Source organism: Anoplopoma fimbria, chromosome 8, assembly GCF_027596085.1.
Source record: "Anoplopoma fimbria isolate UVic2021 breed Golden Eagle Sablefish chromosome 8, Afim_UVic_2022, whole genome shotgun sequence".
NCBI lineage: Eukaryota > Metazoa > Chordata > Actinopteri > Perciformes > Anoplopomatidae > Anoplopoma > Anoplopoma fimbria.
This window is the reverse complement of record NC_072456.1, coordinates 3,796,958-3,815,590: the sequence shown is the minus strand read 5'-3', so window position 1 is coordinate 3,815,590 and position 18,633 is coordinate 3,796,958. Positions and strand designations below refer to the sequence as shown.

At 41.6% G+C, this 18,633-nt stretch overlaps 1 protein-coding gene across 1 annotated transcript; it reads right to left on the bottom strand.

The window, feature by feature from the left end:
* Nucleotides 1-1,307: 1,307 nt before the first annotated feature.
* Nucleotides 1,308-16,274, bottom strand: klhl20 (kelch-like family member 20). The gene is made up of 14 exons (XM_054602572.1): nucleotides 16,158-16,274; nucleotides 14,348-14,411; nucleotides 11,758-12,015; nucleotides 11,519-11,627; nucleotides 10,194-10,400; nucleotides 7,772-7,930; nucleotides 7,513-7,607; nucleotides 7,192-7,307; nucleotides 6,819-7,002; nucleotides 6,586-6,729; nucleotides 6,223-6,356; nucleotides 5,933-6,141; nucleotides 5,649-5,755; nucleotides 1,308-4,360 (listed from the first exon to the last, which is right to left on the bottom strand). Exons 2-14 carry the CDS (start codon nucleotides 14,368-14,370, stop codon nucleotides 4,276-4,278), a joined length of 1,830 nt encoding a protein of 609 aa, XP_054458547.1. The 5' UTR covers nucleotides 14,371-14,411; nucleotides 16,158-16,274; the 3' UTR covers nucleotides 1,308-4,275.
* Nucleotides 16,275-18,633: the final 2,359 nt, after the last annotated feature.

Here is an 18,633-nt window from a genome sequence, read left to right as displayed (position 1 = left end):
CACACCTGGATTTGGGGATCCTTGCCATTCTTCCTTGCAGATCCTCTCCAGTTCTGTCAGGTTGGATGGTGAACGTTGGTGGACAGCCATTTTCAGGTCTCTCCAGAGATGCTCAATTGGGTTTAGGTCAGGGCTCGATTTTAGCAAATGGCTTAATGAAACAAAGGGTGAAAAATTTAAAGGGGTCTAAAATACTTTCCGTTACCACTGTACTTTACCCTCACTGATGTTGGGTTAATATGAATCTTCTTAAGTAGTTAATCAGTTAAAGGTGACTTTAGCAGCTGAACAGAACAACTTTGTCACCATGAGCGTGTTCCAGCTAGCATGTTTATACAAGTATATATTTGTAACACTGAACAAATGTAATTCCTCTTCCAGCAAACACATTAATAAAATGAAGCTATTAAAAAAATGCTGGGTAGATGAAACATTGATAAGAAACTTGGCTATTTTAGAATACAAAAAAAAGAGTAAAGTTTGTAGTGTAGAAGCTGCTAAACTTATTACTGCCCTCCACAGGATACAGAGTCAACTGCCAAGTCACACTTCATATTTTCACATGAATTCATGTAATACTGCTTTTAAATCAGATGCTGGTTCTCACTGTGGCCAAAATTTTGTTTTATGAAAAACAACATAACTCTGAGGTCTGATTAAATGTGCGTCTGTCCGAGTTATACTTACAACATTCCAGGAAAACAAGCCTGACCGTTTCAAGATGTCCACCATCACATTGTCCAGTGGCATGCTTTCCTACAATCTCAGGGTTCCTGATAAGAAGCTGATCTTTTCAACCTCGGGTAGAATAGAGAAATAATGCCTCTCTTTCCCATAATCCCTGCCATTTTCTTTCAATTCCCTTCCTGATTATTGCTACACACACACACACACACACACACAGCAAAACTTGACCACAGAGTCAGCCCTCTTAATTCTAAGAGAGCATGTAGAGTCAAAGAAAATCAAAAACAAAACTTATATCAAAAGGCCACTGAAGACTTACTAACATTTCACCATTTAAAACAGATCTTAGAAATATCATGGCCATAACACCTGAATTCAACTTAATGGTGGATTGTATCTTAAACCAACAGGATAAACAGCTCTTAACATAAACACGAGTATTGCTCTTCATGGGCACTTTTAAGCTTAAAGACAGGTGTTGAATCACAGAGATAAGAGTTGTGTCTTTAGAGAATCCCTCTCATTGTCACTCACTCAAAAGATTTCTTTCTGCACAAAATACAACCTACAAAAAGACAAGACAATTAAAATGAGTCGGACACATTTGTTTTTTTCCCGGGAAAAAAAGTTTAATCCTTGTCGTAGTGAACACGGTGAGTCCGGACCTGCTTCAGTGATCGCAGCAGACGGATGATACATGGAAACAAACACCAGAGGTCACAGCTGTGTTTCGGAAACACGTCGGCTCACACTGCACAGCGGATACTCAAAACAAGAGATTTGTATAAGGGCCACTGACTGAGGGCCGGCTGACTTCTGCTCATCACAATCACAATGCATCGTTAGTGGTTTCAAGATTAGGAAGGTAAACTCCACTTAAGTTTAAGACACCAAATACAGCATTACTGGTCTAGGATGCCTCAGAAAACATTTGTTAAGACAAATATCTATCGCCAGTTTTAAGAAGAAGACTAGAGCTAAAGATGTTAAAAAAAAGGGGATTAACATACCATTAATAAAACCATAGAATAAGAAATATTTGGGTATAATTCTAACATTTCCTGGGTTTGTTCGGCCACCCAAACTTTTCATTCCCTCATCAGTAATATCACAGGTTCAAAGTTTCTGTTGCGTGTCCAATGACAACTACAAATCTGGTTTGATCTTTCAAATAAAGCAAAGGATTACTTGTGTTACCTTTTAAACTCATTGGACTGTTTAAAACTTTGTTGGATTATCAGAAAAATGAATTGTCACAAATCTGAAAAAGCATTGTTTTTCTCAGACCACCAAAGACATCCAACAGTACCAGAACCAAAGCAATACCATGTATGGGAGTCTTCACCTGAGTGGGGTTTCCTTGTACTTCTGTGGCAGTATATATTATTATATTAAATCCATGTGGTACATTCTATGAACAAACTGGGATAAATATACTACTGCATTTGTTGTTTTGAAAATGTCTCTCCAACCTTTTTAAGTTTGTTGCAGGTCATAGGTCAGACTTTGATGCTATAAGAGTTTGGCATGTAATAGAAATCCAAACTGAGAAATTGAGATTAATTCTCCTCCATTCAAATGAGAAAACACCTCCCTTATATTTGCCATCAGGGATATTATGGAACTTAGTAAAACAACAGACTTCAAAATTATAAATCTATTATAATAATGATAAATGAGAGAGTTCGGCTGTGTCTATTAACATGTCTGAACTGAGTGTGGGCGTTGGTGCTGCATTGGCCAAGATATCTCCAGATGTCTGAAATAAAATTTGCTTCAGTTCTGTCCAGGTATCTTCAAAGTTCGTCCAGTTTTTAATTTGACACTAAACTTGTCTTTTTGCATAAAAACTGTCCACAGCAGATCACTGGCTCCAGTGTTCAGTACCAACACAGTGTACAGCGATTGTATGACCAGCTGTAAACTCACTTGTTATGGAAACAGGAAAATTAATCTAGTATTTCCAAACACTATATTTGTACTCCATTTCACGAATTCTCTAACACTGAGCATTTTGGATTATTAGGAAGAGAAATTATGGCAATTAGCTTTCAAGGGTCAGTCTGAGGAAATTCTATATTTACCGAACTGACAACATATCCCTACCCTGACAGGCCAGATGGTTTGTTTACACACAGACCTGTCTACTAAAAAGTATGTTCCTAACAACGAAACTGGATTGTGAAATAAGTTTCGAGTGGGACTTCGAATGATTACACTTCTTTTTTTTTTTCATAAACACAGGACTTTCACCCTGGAGACTGCTGTTAGTGTCCTGTGTGAACCAAGTACTTTTGGCCCTTTTGAGATTTGAGTTTTAATTTGACAAATAAAAGTTCCCCTTGAAACATAATTGAGAGTGCAGTTTAGTTTTATGGGAACATTTCATTTTGTAGGAGAAAGGGTTGTTAAACAGAACTGTAAGAGAAGCAGTCATTGGAACCCTTCAGGGAAGGACACGCTCTCTCAAAGATGCTTGGCTGAACCATCTGTCCATCGAACCTTAAGCCGAAGCTAAAAGAGCAAAAGACAGCAACACCACTGGATGATTCTGGTGTCCAAGTTCTTTCCATGGCAGGGTTGAGAAGATCCTTTAAAAACACAGTCAGTATTTGCACCTAAACATTTGAACTCATTAATGTAACAAACTGCCACAGTAGCCCTGTGTAAAGTGCAGCGGAGTGTCGTTCAATGACGTCACTGTTTGGAGAAGAAATGTTTGAGCAACACTGGCTTCCTCTAATGAATTTTTTTCCCCCCACTCTGGGTATCCAGCCTTCAGAAGACTAGTGCCAGACAGCGTTCCACTGTTTAATGCTACAACTGAGGCCCAGAGACAATGACAGCCACAGCTGAGATGCATGCTTCCAACACAGAGCAGAAGAAATAAAGAATGCAAGACTGGATTTACGTCCGACAGTCAGTTTGCAATGATGTGTCTCCGGGAAGTAATCGATCTCACAATGAACAGAACATTTGCCAGTCCGCTGGTTGTTGTTTTTTTTTTTTTTACTCACTGAAGGCTGGTCAGGAAAAGCTGTTTATTAAATTTAAAACAAAATTTATTAAATTCAAAACAAAACAAAACAAACAGTTTTTCTTCCTCGGGGGTTGATTTGCAGTGACCTGATGCTTGAATGTCTTAAACCTCTGAAACTTAAGCTAATGTCCTTCAGCAGCAGGTCGAGTTCCGTAGCAGACACTGAATCAAACGGCCCAAACCGAGATGCTCGGAGGGTGAGAACTCCCAGGAGAAAAGGGCTCTCCTCTCAAACTGGAAGCTGAATGGTACTTTTGTAGACTTCGGCTCTCGGCGAAACTTCATGCTGACCGTGGTCCAAACGATGAAGACATCTAAGGATATCCCAAAGTCAATGACCTCGGAGTGAGGGGGGGGTTTGGGGATGAGCTAGAGTTCAAAGTTTGTTCCACTTTCCGTCTCCCCCCCGCCCACGTCTCTGAACTACAGCGTCTCTTTTGGAGGCACGGGAGTCGGTGAAAAGAGGCATCCATTGCAACGTGATGAGGAGTGTGAGAGAGCGTGTGTATGTATGTGTGCGTGTGGTGGGGGGGGGAGGGGGTTGGGTGTTACCATATGTGAGATTCACAGTGAGTCATTTTGATGACGCCCACCCCCCCGCCTAGCCGACGGTAGTTCATTCCTCCATACAACCTGGTGAAAAGAGAGTGAGATGATCAGAAAGGAGAAGTTCAAATGTGTTTTTTATGTGCAGTAGAAACTTATAAAAGTCTGTGTTCTGGTACTCGTGAACGTGGCAGCATAGAAGAGGAGGCCAAGACAGATTGAAGAAAGTCAATATATTAATTGTTTTTTTGTTTTTTTTTTTTTTTAAAGGATGTGCAACTTTAATCGTCTCCTCTCAAGTGTGTGTAAAATCACACGATCTAAATAAGTCAAGAGTTTGGTTGTGGTAGGTGCTGCGACTTTAATATTTCAATGGAAGTGACTTCAAACTTAACCCCAACAGGAAAGGCTGTCACGGGGATGTGACGAACAAACGGCAACAAAAATGCAAAGTACTCGTACCTGCTAATATTTCGCATGAAACCTATTCATGCTGGCAGCGTTGTGAATTTGCAACAGCTGAAAGCCTGTTTCAGTAAAAAAGTGTGAATAGGCTCCAAAAGGCAGAGGACCAACTAGCAGTATCCTATAGACCCAGAGCAACGCCTGGCAGTCTGAGTGCCGGAGTGGATCTGGTCTGCACTGCCTCCGTCAAGATTGAAAGGAGTAACAAAGTTTGTGTTGTAAAATAAGTGTATGTTTTCAATATGACGGTACTGCACAACGTGATTGGTTGATGCCTCGCCTACAAGCATGTGGCAAATAACTAGTGTTATTTGCCACATGCTACTGCTTTTAATGTCTGACTAATGCTGTGTGTTTTAAGTTTTGAATGCTGATTTTAAATGTCTGTAAAGCGTCTTTGAGTACTCTGAAAAGCTACCGTTAGTTAGCTCAATGCTAGCACGTTAGCATGTCTCATTGACGTGCTAACGGAAATTAGCATCATGATATTATCTTCACAACTATCAATTTTACTTCACATGGTTAACAGAACACTTCATATTTGCTCATTCTTAAAGTCAAACGTTTTCTTTGTGGCTGCTTCACCTCACATTGCTAGCTTAATCTGCTGCTTCACCTCACATTGCTAGCTTAATCTGCTGCTTCAATCCTCCAGACAGACCGACTACAGCAACCTCACAGGGTCAAAACTCAACACCGGGTGGAGACATGGTGTGACAGCAGAGGACAGCACAATGTTGATAGCTAGTCAAATAATATGTTCTATGAGTTTTAAAGCCTTCATACGTTTTATCTTTTAATAAAAGGCTTAAATTTTATTATTTCAACATTGCGTCAAATTTTCCCCAAGGTAACAAATATTGATATTATGCTAGGTATTGTATCAAAGTTAAGAATTCCAGTATCTTACCTCCATGTGTTGGCATCGGGGTCGTAGACTTCTATAGTTTTGAGATACGTTGTCCCATCAAAGCCCCCCACTGCCATCAGCTGACCATTCACCACAGCCAAGCCCACCTACATATAATACAGTTACACTTCAGCCTCGTACACATATTACACCACTGTCACCATCTTTAATATGAACTACAGCAACTTAAATGACACACGTCATAAAATACCTCACAGATTAAATGCAGTTCTTGATGTATTACTGTGAAGCAGTAACTAAAACAATATTTTACAAACACTTACCCCACTCCGTCTGGACGTCATGGCCACCACAGGAGACCACTGGTTGGTCCTGGGGTTGTATCGCTCAGCACTGCTCAGCTCTGTAGTGTCGTCCCTCCCGCCAACGGAGTAAATCATGTCTTGGTAAACTGCGCAGCCCAGGTGCTTCCTCCTGGTTCCCATCGGGGACACCGTGTGCCAGCGGTTCTCTTGAGGGTTGTAGCGTTCCACTGAAGAGGAGCAAAAGAAAGAGCTTGTCAAAGCTCTGGGTTCCTTTTAGATTGTACTCATCATGTGACTAGGTAACCCACCTGTATTTAGTGGCGACGTCCCGTCAGACCCTCCTACAGCGTACAGGAAGCCCCCTAGCACAGCGACAGCGACACCCAGTCGCCTGGTGCTCATGGAGGCCACGCGAGTCCATTTGTTCTCCTTGGGATCATACCTGAAGCATAAGAAGGATGACGTCTTGGATTATGGCTGTCGCTTTTTTTTTTGGTCGTCATCCGATGAACAGAGGTTACCATATTTGGAATGCGGAGGAGTGACGTAAAGATGCTGTATACGTCTCTGGTAGCGACAGCGACCTGTCTATCACAGTAAGCTTGCCCTAAAGCATACTCCACTTTGTGGTCTATTTAAGTCTAAATGGACCATCATTTACCATCATTTACCTTTCTACAATGTTGAGACAGGAAACCCCGTCTTGTCCCCCTACAGCATACAGATAACCACCGAGGACGGCCACTCCTACGCTGGTGCGACACGTGCTGGTGGGGGCCACGTCACTGCTCCACTGATTGGTCTTCGGGTCATATCTGGACAGGAGAGTTGGAATGAAAAAAAACATGTAATAACATTCCATAATTAGAAGTTAGACCTATATCTAAGAGATCGTGCCACCCACCTCTCCACAGAGTTGAGGTACGACGAGCCGTCGTGACCTCCCACCGCGTACAGCAAGTCGTCCAGAACGCTGACGCCGACTCCGCACCGCCGCTTACTCATCGACGCCACCATCCGCCACTCGTTGGTCTGGGGGTCATAACGCTCCACGCTGGAAATGGCGTCTCCGCTGCACCAACCGCCGACTACGTGACAAGGAGACACGGGAGGAGGGGTGAAGGAGAGAGTGAACAACGTTGATATTAGCACATTATGAAGGGGGGGGCCATTCCATTCAGCTAGAAATTCACTTTTTGTCTAAATGATTAACGCAATGGAAAGCCAGCGCAACATAGGAAAACAATGGTTTTAAAGGGCCTAAAAATGGTACGGACCTGCAAAGAGGACCTCTCCACAGCGGATGGGTTTCCTCGGCCGGGTTCTGGGGCCCTGCATCAGTGGCCTCTCCTGGGGCAGCAGCAGGTAATTCTTAGCCTCATCCACCAGGTCTCTGAAAAAAAGTTGTACATGATCATAAATCAAGGTTAAATATTGTCACAGCATCATTATCATCGTACGAAATGGAGTTTAAAGTTTGTCCTAATATACATACTGTTCAAAAATCTAGAAAGGTAATCCACCAAATTCCTGGATCCAGATCAACAGTATTTTGCCACACAAAATATTGAAATGTTCTACTAACAAGTAGCCCTCACCTGCACTCCTCGTCGCTCTTGATGAGAGGGTCCGACCCCACGGTGCCCACCAGGAACTTTGGGCTGAGCAGCGGCAGACGGACATGCTGCAGGACCTACAGAACACAGGAGAATCCACGTCAGTCCACGAGTGTTCCTCGGCTACAACAGGGGCCTGAAGTAACGCTGAGGTTTTTTTTTTAACCGTAATGTGCACCCGTAACCATCACGTCAACGGCGCTGCTAACTGACGTTGATAGATAGTTCCTTAGCCACTCACCTGGGGTAGCTGCGGTCTGCGCTCCTGGATGCTGTACTTCACCCAGGCCATCACAGCGTTAAAAACCTGCTCCTCGCTCCGCACGTTGAGCTCGTCGCTGGATATAATGTCGATCAGCTGGTTGGCGGGCAACAGCATGAACTCCTCACTTTCCATCACCTAAGACAACAAGAGGCACGAGAGTCAGTCGGCAGCTCGGCCCCAAAGAGAGGATGGGAAATTCAAATTCAGATATTTTTCACAACGGCATCCGTCACTACAGTGCTCCCTTTAAGCAATTTAAGTTCATCTTAATGATCAGCACAGGTGTAATAATTGAAAGACAGACATCTTGACTTGTCATAGCAGGAAAAAACATGAATCATACTGGCTGCATCCCATTTAGTTTGCCAGGTCCAGGGCTGTGGTATTAAGTCACTAGTAGGACGGACCGGGACACTTAAGTAGTAATTTATTAGTTAATAGTTCCAGCTTTGCTTTTCCTGCTATGAAAGGTCAAATGTTTATAATCTGTTTTCAATTTTGCTGCATTTGCACTGTGCCACTGTTTTACAGAGAGTGTAATGATGTAAATTGTCCAACAGATGTCACTGTATGAATGTTGTGGTTCCCTGTAAGCAGGTCCTTCAGCCCCCTTTTTTGACTTGACAGGCTTTATAGAAAGATAGAACTGTTTAGGGTTGCAACAAGTGATTATTTTCATTATCAACTAATCTGCCAGTTCTTTTCTAGAGTAGTCTAAAGTGATGTCTGAAAATGACCCAAATAGTGCTTGACGAGGAAATGCATCAAAATCTGTCTTTTGAGACGCTGTAAGAAGGGTTTGTTTGCAATTTTTGTTTTTTCAAAAGATGACTAAGACAATTGTAGCTCTACAACTGTTTTCATATCAATGCGGTGCAGTTTCCCCATGTTCCAGCCAGCCAGTTTGGTTTTATTCCCTCTGGCTATGCATGGACCTGAAGATGTTCTCATCTATATTGTAATAAGATTTGATTGGCTTAAGAAATAAACATACATTTACAAAACAAGAGCTTTGGTTTTTTGGGCTGACAAGCCATTTCCCCAAACATTTTGACAGGTACGATGAAAAACTGTGTCAGTTCCAGGCCCATGACATTGTGCGTGTTTCCTCCCTGCAGTGACTTACTGGGACACTTATGGCACAGAGCCATCATTAATGGTATTAGTAACACATGTGCTTTCCCTGCTGTGACAAGTCAAACTGTCTGCAGTGAAAAAGGACTATAAAGCCCAGGCAACAGAGCCTGCATGACCAGCACGGCTTAGATGCGGTTCAGCTGCATTTGGGAGACTCCTGGTCCAATTTTTTCTGCATGCCAGCTGTTCACAATAAAAGTACACAGTCAAAATAATCTTTTGACCAGCAACATGTTTCCTTTTCAAAATAAAACCCCTTTAGTGTCTTTCTGTGGATAACTCCCTTAATTTGTTTTTGCTGTGTAAGATAAATAAAATTGACATTTATAAATGAAATGATATGAAACACTCAAATTATGAAGGTCAAATTGAAACACTCAAATTTGAAACAAGAGCTGGTGGCAGTGGCGAAGCAGTCTGTGTGGACACTGTAGCAGTTCAGCAAGGCAGCAGTCAGGCAGTTATGTACTATGTTTATTATTATCACTAGCAAATAGCTAGCTGCACAAGGCAAGATGTTTGTATGAAAATATAAAATGGGACCGCAACAGAGAAGAGTGTCCCATCACTCTATATTATTGCTAAATCCGCCTTACACTTTGCTACATGTTCCAAATTTGATGATTTCCTCTTCTTCTGTGCCACGCAAGCACAAAAAGCTCTCTCATCGCATGATGTATTATGTATTCATGAGTCAATACACGGTCTGGAATTTTTCTCAATAGCCTGTAAAAATGATACTGTCGAACAGAGAATCACCAACGACTGCATTAATAACTGTGTGCACACATCCTGAGGCGGCTGTGGCGTAGTGGAGAGCAAGGTAGTTCTCCAATCAGAGGGTCGGTGGTTCGATACCCAGCTTCGGCAGTCCATGTGTCCTTGGGCAAGACACTTAACCCCAAGTTGCTCCTGAAGGCTTGCCATCGGTGTGGACTGGATGTTGCATGAATGTTAGTTAGAGTCTGATGGTGGCACCTTGATGGTAGCCTGTCATCAGTGTGTGAATGGGTGAATGATATGTAATATACTACTAAGTCGCTTTGGATAAAAGCGTCTGCTAAATGACTGTAATGTAATGTAATGTAATGCTTGGAATGAGGGTGGGAAAACAGTGCTGGAGAGAGAAACAAATCTGCTTTTTCTGCACATTCAGTCTAAACCTACCTGCATAGTGCATTTTTGTAACATCTACTGTAGCATATGACTTTTAAGTATTCTAAAAAGGACCATAGACATTTTTTGTAATCCATGGGCTTACCTCCTGAAAATTGTGCTGGGTGAACTTGTCTGCGATGCGGAGCAGCTCACGGCAGGAGTGTGTGTCAGCGAAGGCCCTGATGCCCAGACAGTTGGAGGGATCCAGCTGCCTTTTGAGGAACTCGCAGCAGGCCTCCTGGATCTCGGCCAGCTGGAGGAGGCAGGCGGCGGGGAGCAGCGTCTGGACGTTCCCCTCCTCTACGGTCACCTGGAGGGGGAGGTTCAGGACAACACGGACTGATGAAGAAGCTGCAATTGGGGAGACGCTTGTAAAAAAGCCTAGTCTGCAGAGTGTACCCCATCCTCTGGTCCTCCTCGCCAGGTTTATTAGCTATGGTGAAAGTCTGCATGCTTATGGTTAAGATGGTTTCGCATCAGGGATGGGAAATCTGGACACTGAGGCATGGGATTCCCTTGATTCTTCTTATCAACGCTCTGCGTCAGTTCCGCATGCACAACAACACCATACACCCAATACGCACACTTTATCTCGTTTGGGACCAGAGCCATGGCAGAAAGCCCTCAAATTCATGGCACTAATAAACCTGGGGGGACGCACCCTGTTTTTGACCTGATGATGTGAAAACAGATTTTGGCTTGAAGAAACTTGTTATGGATCTCTGTGTGGGTTAGTTGTGCTCATTTTCCTTTGTTTTTTTTAAAAAGGTCTGTACCTACAAATATCAGTTGCCTGTAATGTGAACATGGGTTATGAATATGTTTTTTTATCGTTACAATTTGTTTTTCTTCCCTTACTTGTACTAAATGTTGCAGGGGGGGGGAAGTGACACGTCAGCGCACAGATGGGGGAAAGCAGTTGGCGTTTAGAAAGGAACTTTGTGGATTATATGTTGGGAAACTAGACTACTGCACATTAACACCCACCATCTAAACGGACTGTGGTGAGATAGCGTTGGTTCTACAGATTATTATTATTTTTTTTTTTTCCACTTTAAAACTACATATTAGAGAGGGAATTCTTATGCAATTTACAAACATGGATGACAATAACAAAGAAAAAGCAAAAGATTTTGAACAGTTTACAATTGACTTTCAGGAAAGTAGATTTTTTATTTTTTGAAAAATGGTGGTGAAAAAAAGTTGGTCTGAGCCTTGCATGTATTTATTATTTTATTTATTTATTTATTAAATCAGGAATCTATAAAGAATGGAATCGATAAGAGGAATCAATATCGATAAAATCGTTTCAAATCCCATCCCTGTCATGCGTTCTCCTCAACAGTGGCACATGGTGTTTTGTGTTGTTATAAACACCAGACCACCTATTCCTAATGCAAAATTGAAACCCTGTTATACGGTTGTTACCTGTGAGGTGTAGGCAAAGTCAATGAGCAGCTCCATGGCTCGCTCATCGATGTCGCGGATGACCACTTCAGTCTGTCTGCTCTCCGCCAGCTCCCCGGTGAACATCGCCCTGAAGAGAACATGCGCATCAAGACATCTTATTACCGCAGCCAGCACTGAAGTACTCCACGTCCACTTTGAAGTGGATTCATGTCCAGATATGTTTTTCCCTTCACCAGAAACGAGTCGCCTTTTTGTACCTGAAGTAAGGGCTGCAGGCCGACAGGATGACGCGATGAGCGTAGATCTTCTTGGCGCCCACCACCAGCACCACGTCACAGAGCTCCCGGTGTTTCCTCAGCAGGTTGATCACCTCCAGGGTCTGCCGCGGGTGTTTGTCCGAGACGTAGGGCATGCGCGCGGGCTGGGGGACCCCCTCAGGGAGCTTGTTGGGGTCACCCAGAGTGCAGCGGCTGGTGATGTCCATTCCAGTGGCGTCTTGGCGTGCGCTGGTGGCCCTAAACGTGGAACAGATGGGCCATGATTATATGTAAATACATCCTTGGTTTTTACTTTACATCTTAACAACTGATTTTGTTCAGCTCTATTAAGTTTTTGGTTTTTTTTTTAAATTACATTTTAAATTACTTTTTTTTACTCTACTTTTCTTAATGTATTGATTGATAATATATCCGCTGTTTTCTTTTTGTTTTTTTAAAAAGGTGCTACATGAATTAAGAATCTTATAATCATCATCTTTATCATTACTACTATTATTACTATGATATGAGACCTGAGATAAATTCTCATTTTCAAAAGTAGAACTCAAAATAGGCATTAGGAAATGTTGGTGGAATAATCCTTTGTTGTTTCTGCAAGAAGAAATGTGCTTAAGACTTCAAATGTTTTAACTAGAAGCCTTTTCTTCAAACCAAACTGGAGGCGTTTGGTTTGAAGAAAAGGGGGCATAGACGAGGCAGAGAGGATATAATAGAAGACGCCATCTAGGATTTGCATGATAGAAAAAGGATCCAATGTATGATTGAGCCTTTTTGAAGCTTAATTCATACCACGGATTGAAAAATATGTAGGTGATCTCTGCCTCAGCTGCTTCGATTGTCACCAATCATCTTTACCCGTCTCTTGTGAGTCCCTCAGCGCTGTAGAAGAGCAATACTTGATTGCTGGATAAACGCTTTAAATGCTCTAGTTTGAGGAGTAGTCTTCACATGGAGGACAGGTACATATGTGCTAACACATTAGCAGGGTTGCTGCTGTAATGATGTCATCATACCTAAAAATCTAAGTTCCATTAAAATAAAGAATTTTTCAAATTTGTTTTTGTTTTCAGTTACAGGGATATTGCATCTAGATTAGGGCTTCCCACTAAAGGACATCAGTCCGATCAATGATGGATCCTTTTTCTTTTGTCGTCGTTGTAAACAGAGCAATGCAGGAGCATACTTCTGTACTAGATGCTGGAACAAACTCCTCTATTACTGATCACTCAGACTTACTGGGTTCAGTCTGATTTATAACGGAACTATGACCAGGATGCACACTTTCTGACGGTGTTAAAATCATGAACAAAAGCATTAAAATGTGTATCTTATGGGTAAAACATGAGCCTAGTGCAGGGTGATAAAGGAGTTTAGTGTGGGGCGGCTGCTCTTCAGCTGGTGCTGAACTGACACTTACCGGGCTGGGGAGTGAAAAATATGTTTATCATATTTGTAGGTGTGTATTGAAGAAAAGCCGTAATGATAAAAAGGAACTATGGTTTAGAAATAAACAACATCCCTCAACCTAACTCTCCACTCATCCACTAACATGTCAGAGGACAGACACCAGCCACAGGCTTTTATCAAAGGTTTAGCAATGCAAAGGGCCGGGGGCAGATCATAGGCTGAGTATTTACTAAATGAACATCATGCTGTACTGAAGAAGACTTGAAACTAGAGATTGAGACCATAAACTCATGTTTACAATGTTTGATGAGGGAATAAATCAAGTGAGAAGTAGAGTCATTTTCTCAGACTTCTCTACAGTTGCCCCCTATTGGCCATTAGAATAAATGCAAGTTTAAGACATTTCTGCATATGCGTCACTTTTCAGAATCTGAGGTTGTTGCCTGGGTCACATCTATTGGGTAGGCTGGGGGTTGAGGTGAGGGGAATCTGGGTAGAAACCCCACTGACAATTAGTCTTTAATCTAGGGGAAACTGCATGGGGGGGCTGTGGCTCAGTAGAAGAGCGGGTCATCATTCCCAGCTCCTCCAGTCCATGTCAATATGTCCTTGGGCAGGACACTTAACCCCAAAATTGCTCCCAAAGTGTGTGAATTTTAGTTAGTCTGATGGTAGCCTCTGCCATCTATGTGTGAAAGGGTGAATGACATGTAGTGTTAAAGCGCTTTGAGTGGTCGAAGGCCTAGAAAGGCGCTAAACAAGTCCAAGTCCATTTACCATTTTAGGACAGGGATCGGTCTGCTTAGGTGAGTTTTTAACGTGAGTTTTCCTTGAGTAAAATATATGAACATTCACCACCCGCATCAATTCCCACAACCCCACTTAAGGGGAGGGATACAAGTAACTACGAATAGATCACCTTAACCACGTGTCAAAGACACAAAAGTTCAAAGCGATACACATCATCCGCATGTGACTGTTTAATACAACCCATAATTCAGAGAGAGGTGTATAATAAAACAAAAAGGAGAAAGAAAAAACAAAAACACACATGTGTACATGTACACACAGCAAAAAAAGGGACTCTAGACTCTAGAGAGAGGACCAACATGTTTTTCAATCTGCAAAGAATTGTTAACAATTTCCGTCCAACCGCACCTACCTGCGCATTGGCTTTGCGTCCATGCACTGAAGAGCAATGTTTGGTCCCACACCTTGGGGTTGACCTACAACGACAGCAAAAACAAATTGACACCTTTTCTGTGCTCAGTCTGTCCTCAACTGATCCAACCGAAGGAGTTTAAGATATTGAAAGTCAATGAGGTAGTATTTGCCAGAAAGCCCTTTCACAATTGAACATATAGTTTGGTACCTAGTATTATGTTTCCATCGTTTGGAAAGGGGGATTGGACTGCTGATGATAAAAGCTACGCCATCTTTTTGTGAGGGCACACCGATTGTTTTTTTTATTATTATCATCATCATCATAGTTTGTGCACAAACCCTGTCCTGCTACCTCCTGAATTTGACGCAGCCATTTTTCTAAACAAGACTAAGATCAGATTTATGTGTTTGCTTGCACTGATTTTATTGGACACGCCTGAACAATATCTTATAATCAAATACCGCAGCTCTGCTGGAAACCCTGCCATCATAAAGTTTACGATGCACAGTTGTGAACAGACCACACCTGTTTCACAAAGTGTCAAACAGGTGCGGTAATGTGAAGACTATAACTACGTGGTGACGTTTCTGCATTCGTTATCCAGACCATGCGTGAACTGGATTGGATGGATTGTAAAAACACCCTTCAATGTAATACAGTCCTAATTGAATCGAGCTGCAATACATTTTCTAGCTGTAACTATCGCAGTAGTTATTTAGCGTGTTTTTGGAGTTATACAGGTGTACCATTTGAGTGTTGGGTTTCCTCTTATTGTTTACAACACCTTAAAGTACAGCATTCCCATACAACGCATCTATTGTTGTTGTATCCAGAGAGGTAAAGAGGTTAAGGTTAAGAGAATGCATGGAATACATTATACAGCTGCATTGTGGGTATGAATGGTTCAATTAAAATACCATTTTCCTTTAGTAAACTTTGGCAGCTTCATTTGTTGTTGAAAGAATTGTACACGCAATATTGAAAACAGTGGCTTTGGGACTCATCGGTCCCTGAATGCAGCAGCTAAATCACACTGACGTTATTAGCTCCATCACAGATCTGGATTAATTAGTAGGGAGACAGGAAGGAAACAGCGATTAGTGTTCCACGTGATCAGCAAGACAGCGACTCAGCTGTTCACTTGCTATGAACATAAGCTTTGTGTCAAAGATACCCCCCATGTCAGCCACATCACTTCATGTAACGTCAATACACGGTAGCTCCACGAGGGTGATTAGTTTCCAGCTGCATTCTTCGCATTATTAATCAGTGATTGAGATAAGCTAGCTGTTTGTTGTTAGCAGTTTCAGCAGATAAGACAGATCCGGATGCAAGACAGTTCACCTAGCAAATTAAGCTAACGTCAATCAGAATTGGGCTCCGGTGATGTTTATCGATAGTTGTGACAGAAATGAATGATTATTAATAGTGGGAATGCTTCAGAGACAAATTATATTCGTGCAGAGCTAAACGATGTAAAAACAGCGAGCTACAGTAGCTAGCTAGTTAGCTAACGAGTTGACGTTTGTTGGCTAACGTTAACGCAACAGCTAGGTGCTATCGCCAGCACTCTTGGCAGGGAATTCACAGGCTATTCTGTTAAAGTGAAGCGATACAACCAAAGATAACGAAGTGAAACAACATGTGAAGACATTCCATACTTAGCCGACATGTTTAGGGCATCCGTCAGCATCAGTACAGACATGAACTATAACGTTGAATAAGTTAACATCAGCGCTTCTAAACAGGAATGTGTTGACAGCTTTGTGAGAAAAACAAAAGTGGATATATTCACGACGGGGTTTACCTTATATTCCCATCGCGGCGACGAAAAGAAGTTGCCCGGATTGCTAATGTTTACAATTTAATGCCGTTGGCTAAACGCTGGTGATTTTATACCTCTGTTTGCGCATGCCAAATGCCAAGCGCCACTTCCGGACATTGTGTTCTTCAAAATAAAAGTACGATATGACGTCATTGCATATATGTACAGCTACAAGATTTACACAAATCTGTTTGAATTAGGTATGTATGAATGCATTATGTTCGGTTTAAAGCTACACCAAGTCAGCCCCTTCTAATAATAATAAAATAATAATAATAATGGATTTTATTTATATAGCACACTTTAAAATACAAAGAAATCTCAAGGTGCCTTCTCTTTGAAACCTTCACTTTTTGGAGCGAAGCAAAGGTAGAAATCTTTGTAGGCTTACACAGGTATTTGTTTTTACCTTCATCTTGTCTTTGTTATGAAGAAAAACAGGGGAAAGTTATATATATATTAGCCGAGAGCGAGTGTGTAGTTCCCCTAACAATTTGATGAGAGGTCAATGAGCAATACCAATTATTAAATCATCTTAGAAACGGATTTTCAATCAAAGATTAGCCCATTTAATAAAGTTACTACTGTCAGTTGCTTTATAAACCCCCAGAAAAACAAAACCCATCTGTCATTGTTTTAATTTTGTTTATTTGAGGGGTGTAGTGATAACACAATAATGTGCTTATTCTAACTTTTTTTCATATACAGATATTTAATGATGATTGCTGGGAAATATGTATGTTGATATTGTCAAATGTCAAGTCTCTATTTGATCATTTTATGAGACGACGCAATGATGTGTGTGTCTATGCTTCATAACTCACGTGCACTGGGGCCCATGGTAAAAACCTTATGCCAACATTAGCTTCCCATGGCTTGATGCTATTTCTGTCAGCGTGTCACTTGTCTTTAAGCTATATGTTTTATTTAAATATAGACAGGTTTGTCTGCTAATTGTAATTATTCCACTGTACTTTATAATTGCTTCTGCTTAAATGAAAGAATAATCCATGTAGCCTGAGGCTCCTGCTTAGGCAAACTGTTTTGGTCAAAGCCTGTTCGATTATTATATTTTTCATGTTTTTAAAACAATTAGTTAGAAGATAAACAGTTACAGTCTGTAATTGATGATTAGACTACCTGACCTCCAAAACTGCACACTTAAAAAGTCATCTTGCAGGTTCTCTAACTGACAATCTCTGACATAAGAAAATACAGAACCTTGGAAATCCAATCCAAAAACTACCCCATTAACGTTACCTCATTAACTCCTTTTCTTTCCCTTCCTCTCACCCTCTCTGTGTCCACCAATCAACAAGCAAAATTGTATGTGACCAGATCAGACCAGATACACAGAAAGATTCAACTCACACTTTTAGCAGCTTTTTAATCAAAAGAAATACACTGCATTAAAACTCAAAAACAAGCGACATTATTGGCTTGAAGTCATGATAAAATATTGCCTATTATAAAATCCCTCAAACTCAAGCTCACAGTCTTCGGGCTTAGCATCGAGCCTGTCGCGGTGATGTACAGCAAGCTGTTAGCTCTTACCAGAACACATCATCCAAAACAATAAAAGTGAGCTGGTGCAGCAGTGTGTGTACTGGTTGTTGCGTTAGCGGTTAGCAGTTAGCTACATATTTTTCCGTGATGAGGTCCCATGGTGGTCAATAGAAAGGGGTTTGCATAGCCTCTCTATACTGTTACAGCCCCGACTCAGTGGCTTTAACATTAAACAGAATTATACAGAATTAAACAGAATTACACAGAATTAAACAATTACTCTGACAAACTAACAGCAAGCGTAGCCCATACACAGCTAACGTCACTGCAGCCCCGTCCCTCTCACTGCCTAATCAGAAACTGAGTAAGCTCGCCTCTAGCCTTCAAGTGCTACCTGTGCTGGGTTACTTATGCACTAAAACCAGGCGTCTATGATGAAAAATGATAAACAAGATTTAAAAGACTGTGAAAGACGGCATTGAAGCTGTAAGTACGTACGACGAAGCGACAAAAATAAATAAGGCATCCAACAACATTAAAAGAAAGCCAGAAACTATAGAAGAGCATGAACGTTAACACTCCCCTTAAATGATGTTTTTAATGTCATCAACAACCGCATGATAATCAATAATAACAACGCTTGAGGATCGAGGAAACCGGTCACAGATCCAGAGATTAAATGATGTGATGAGCTATCCACGAGCCCTTAGCTAAGCAGACATTATTGAATTGAGATCGACTAGCTGACTGATCCTAAGACGATGTGGTAGGGAGACTTCTTCTTTCGATCACCATTGAAAGTGATAGATCAGTTCAGCGAGTGGAGATGAATCATACTTGCAGGTAGCTTCATCGCTTTGTCCATATAACCACACATGCTGAGGATATGATCCAATTATTGATGAGAGCTCAAAAATGAGAAGGTCATGGTCACAAGGGCCAATTACTTCAT

Bases quoted from the DNA above. Each gene is read 5' to 3' on its own strand.
- klhl20 (XM_054602572.1), bottom strand. From the start codon at position 14,370: ATGGACGCAAAGCCAATGCGCAG. The intron at 5,756-5,932 runs GTAAGTGTTTGT...TATTATATGTAG, and splicing joins TGACGTCCAGACGGAGTGGG to GTGGGCTTGGCTGTGGTGAA. The intron at 4,361-5,648 runs GTAAGATACTGG...TCTTTTCACCAG, and splicing joins CCCGATGCCAACACATGGAG to GTTGTATGGAGGAATGAACT.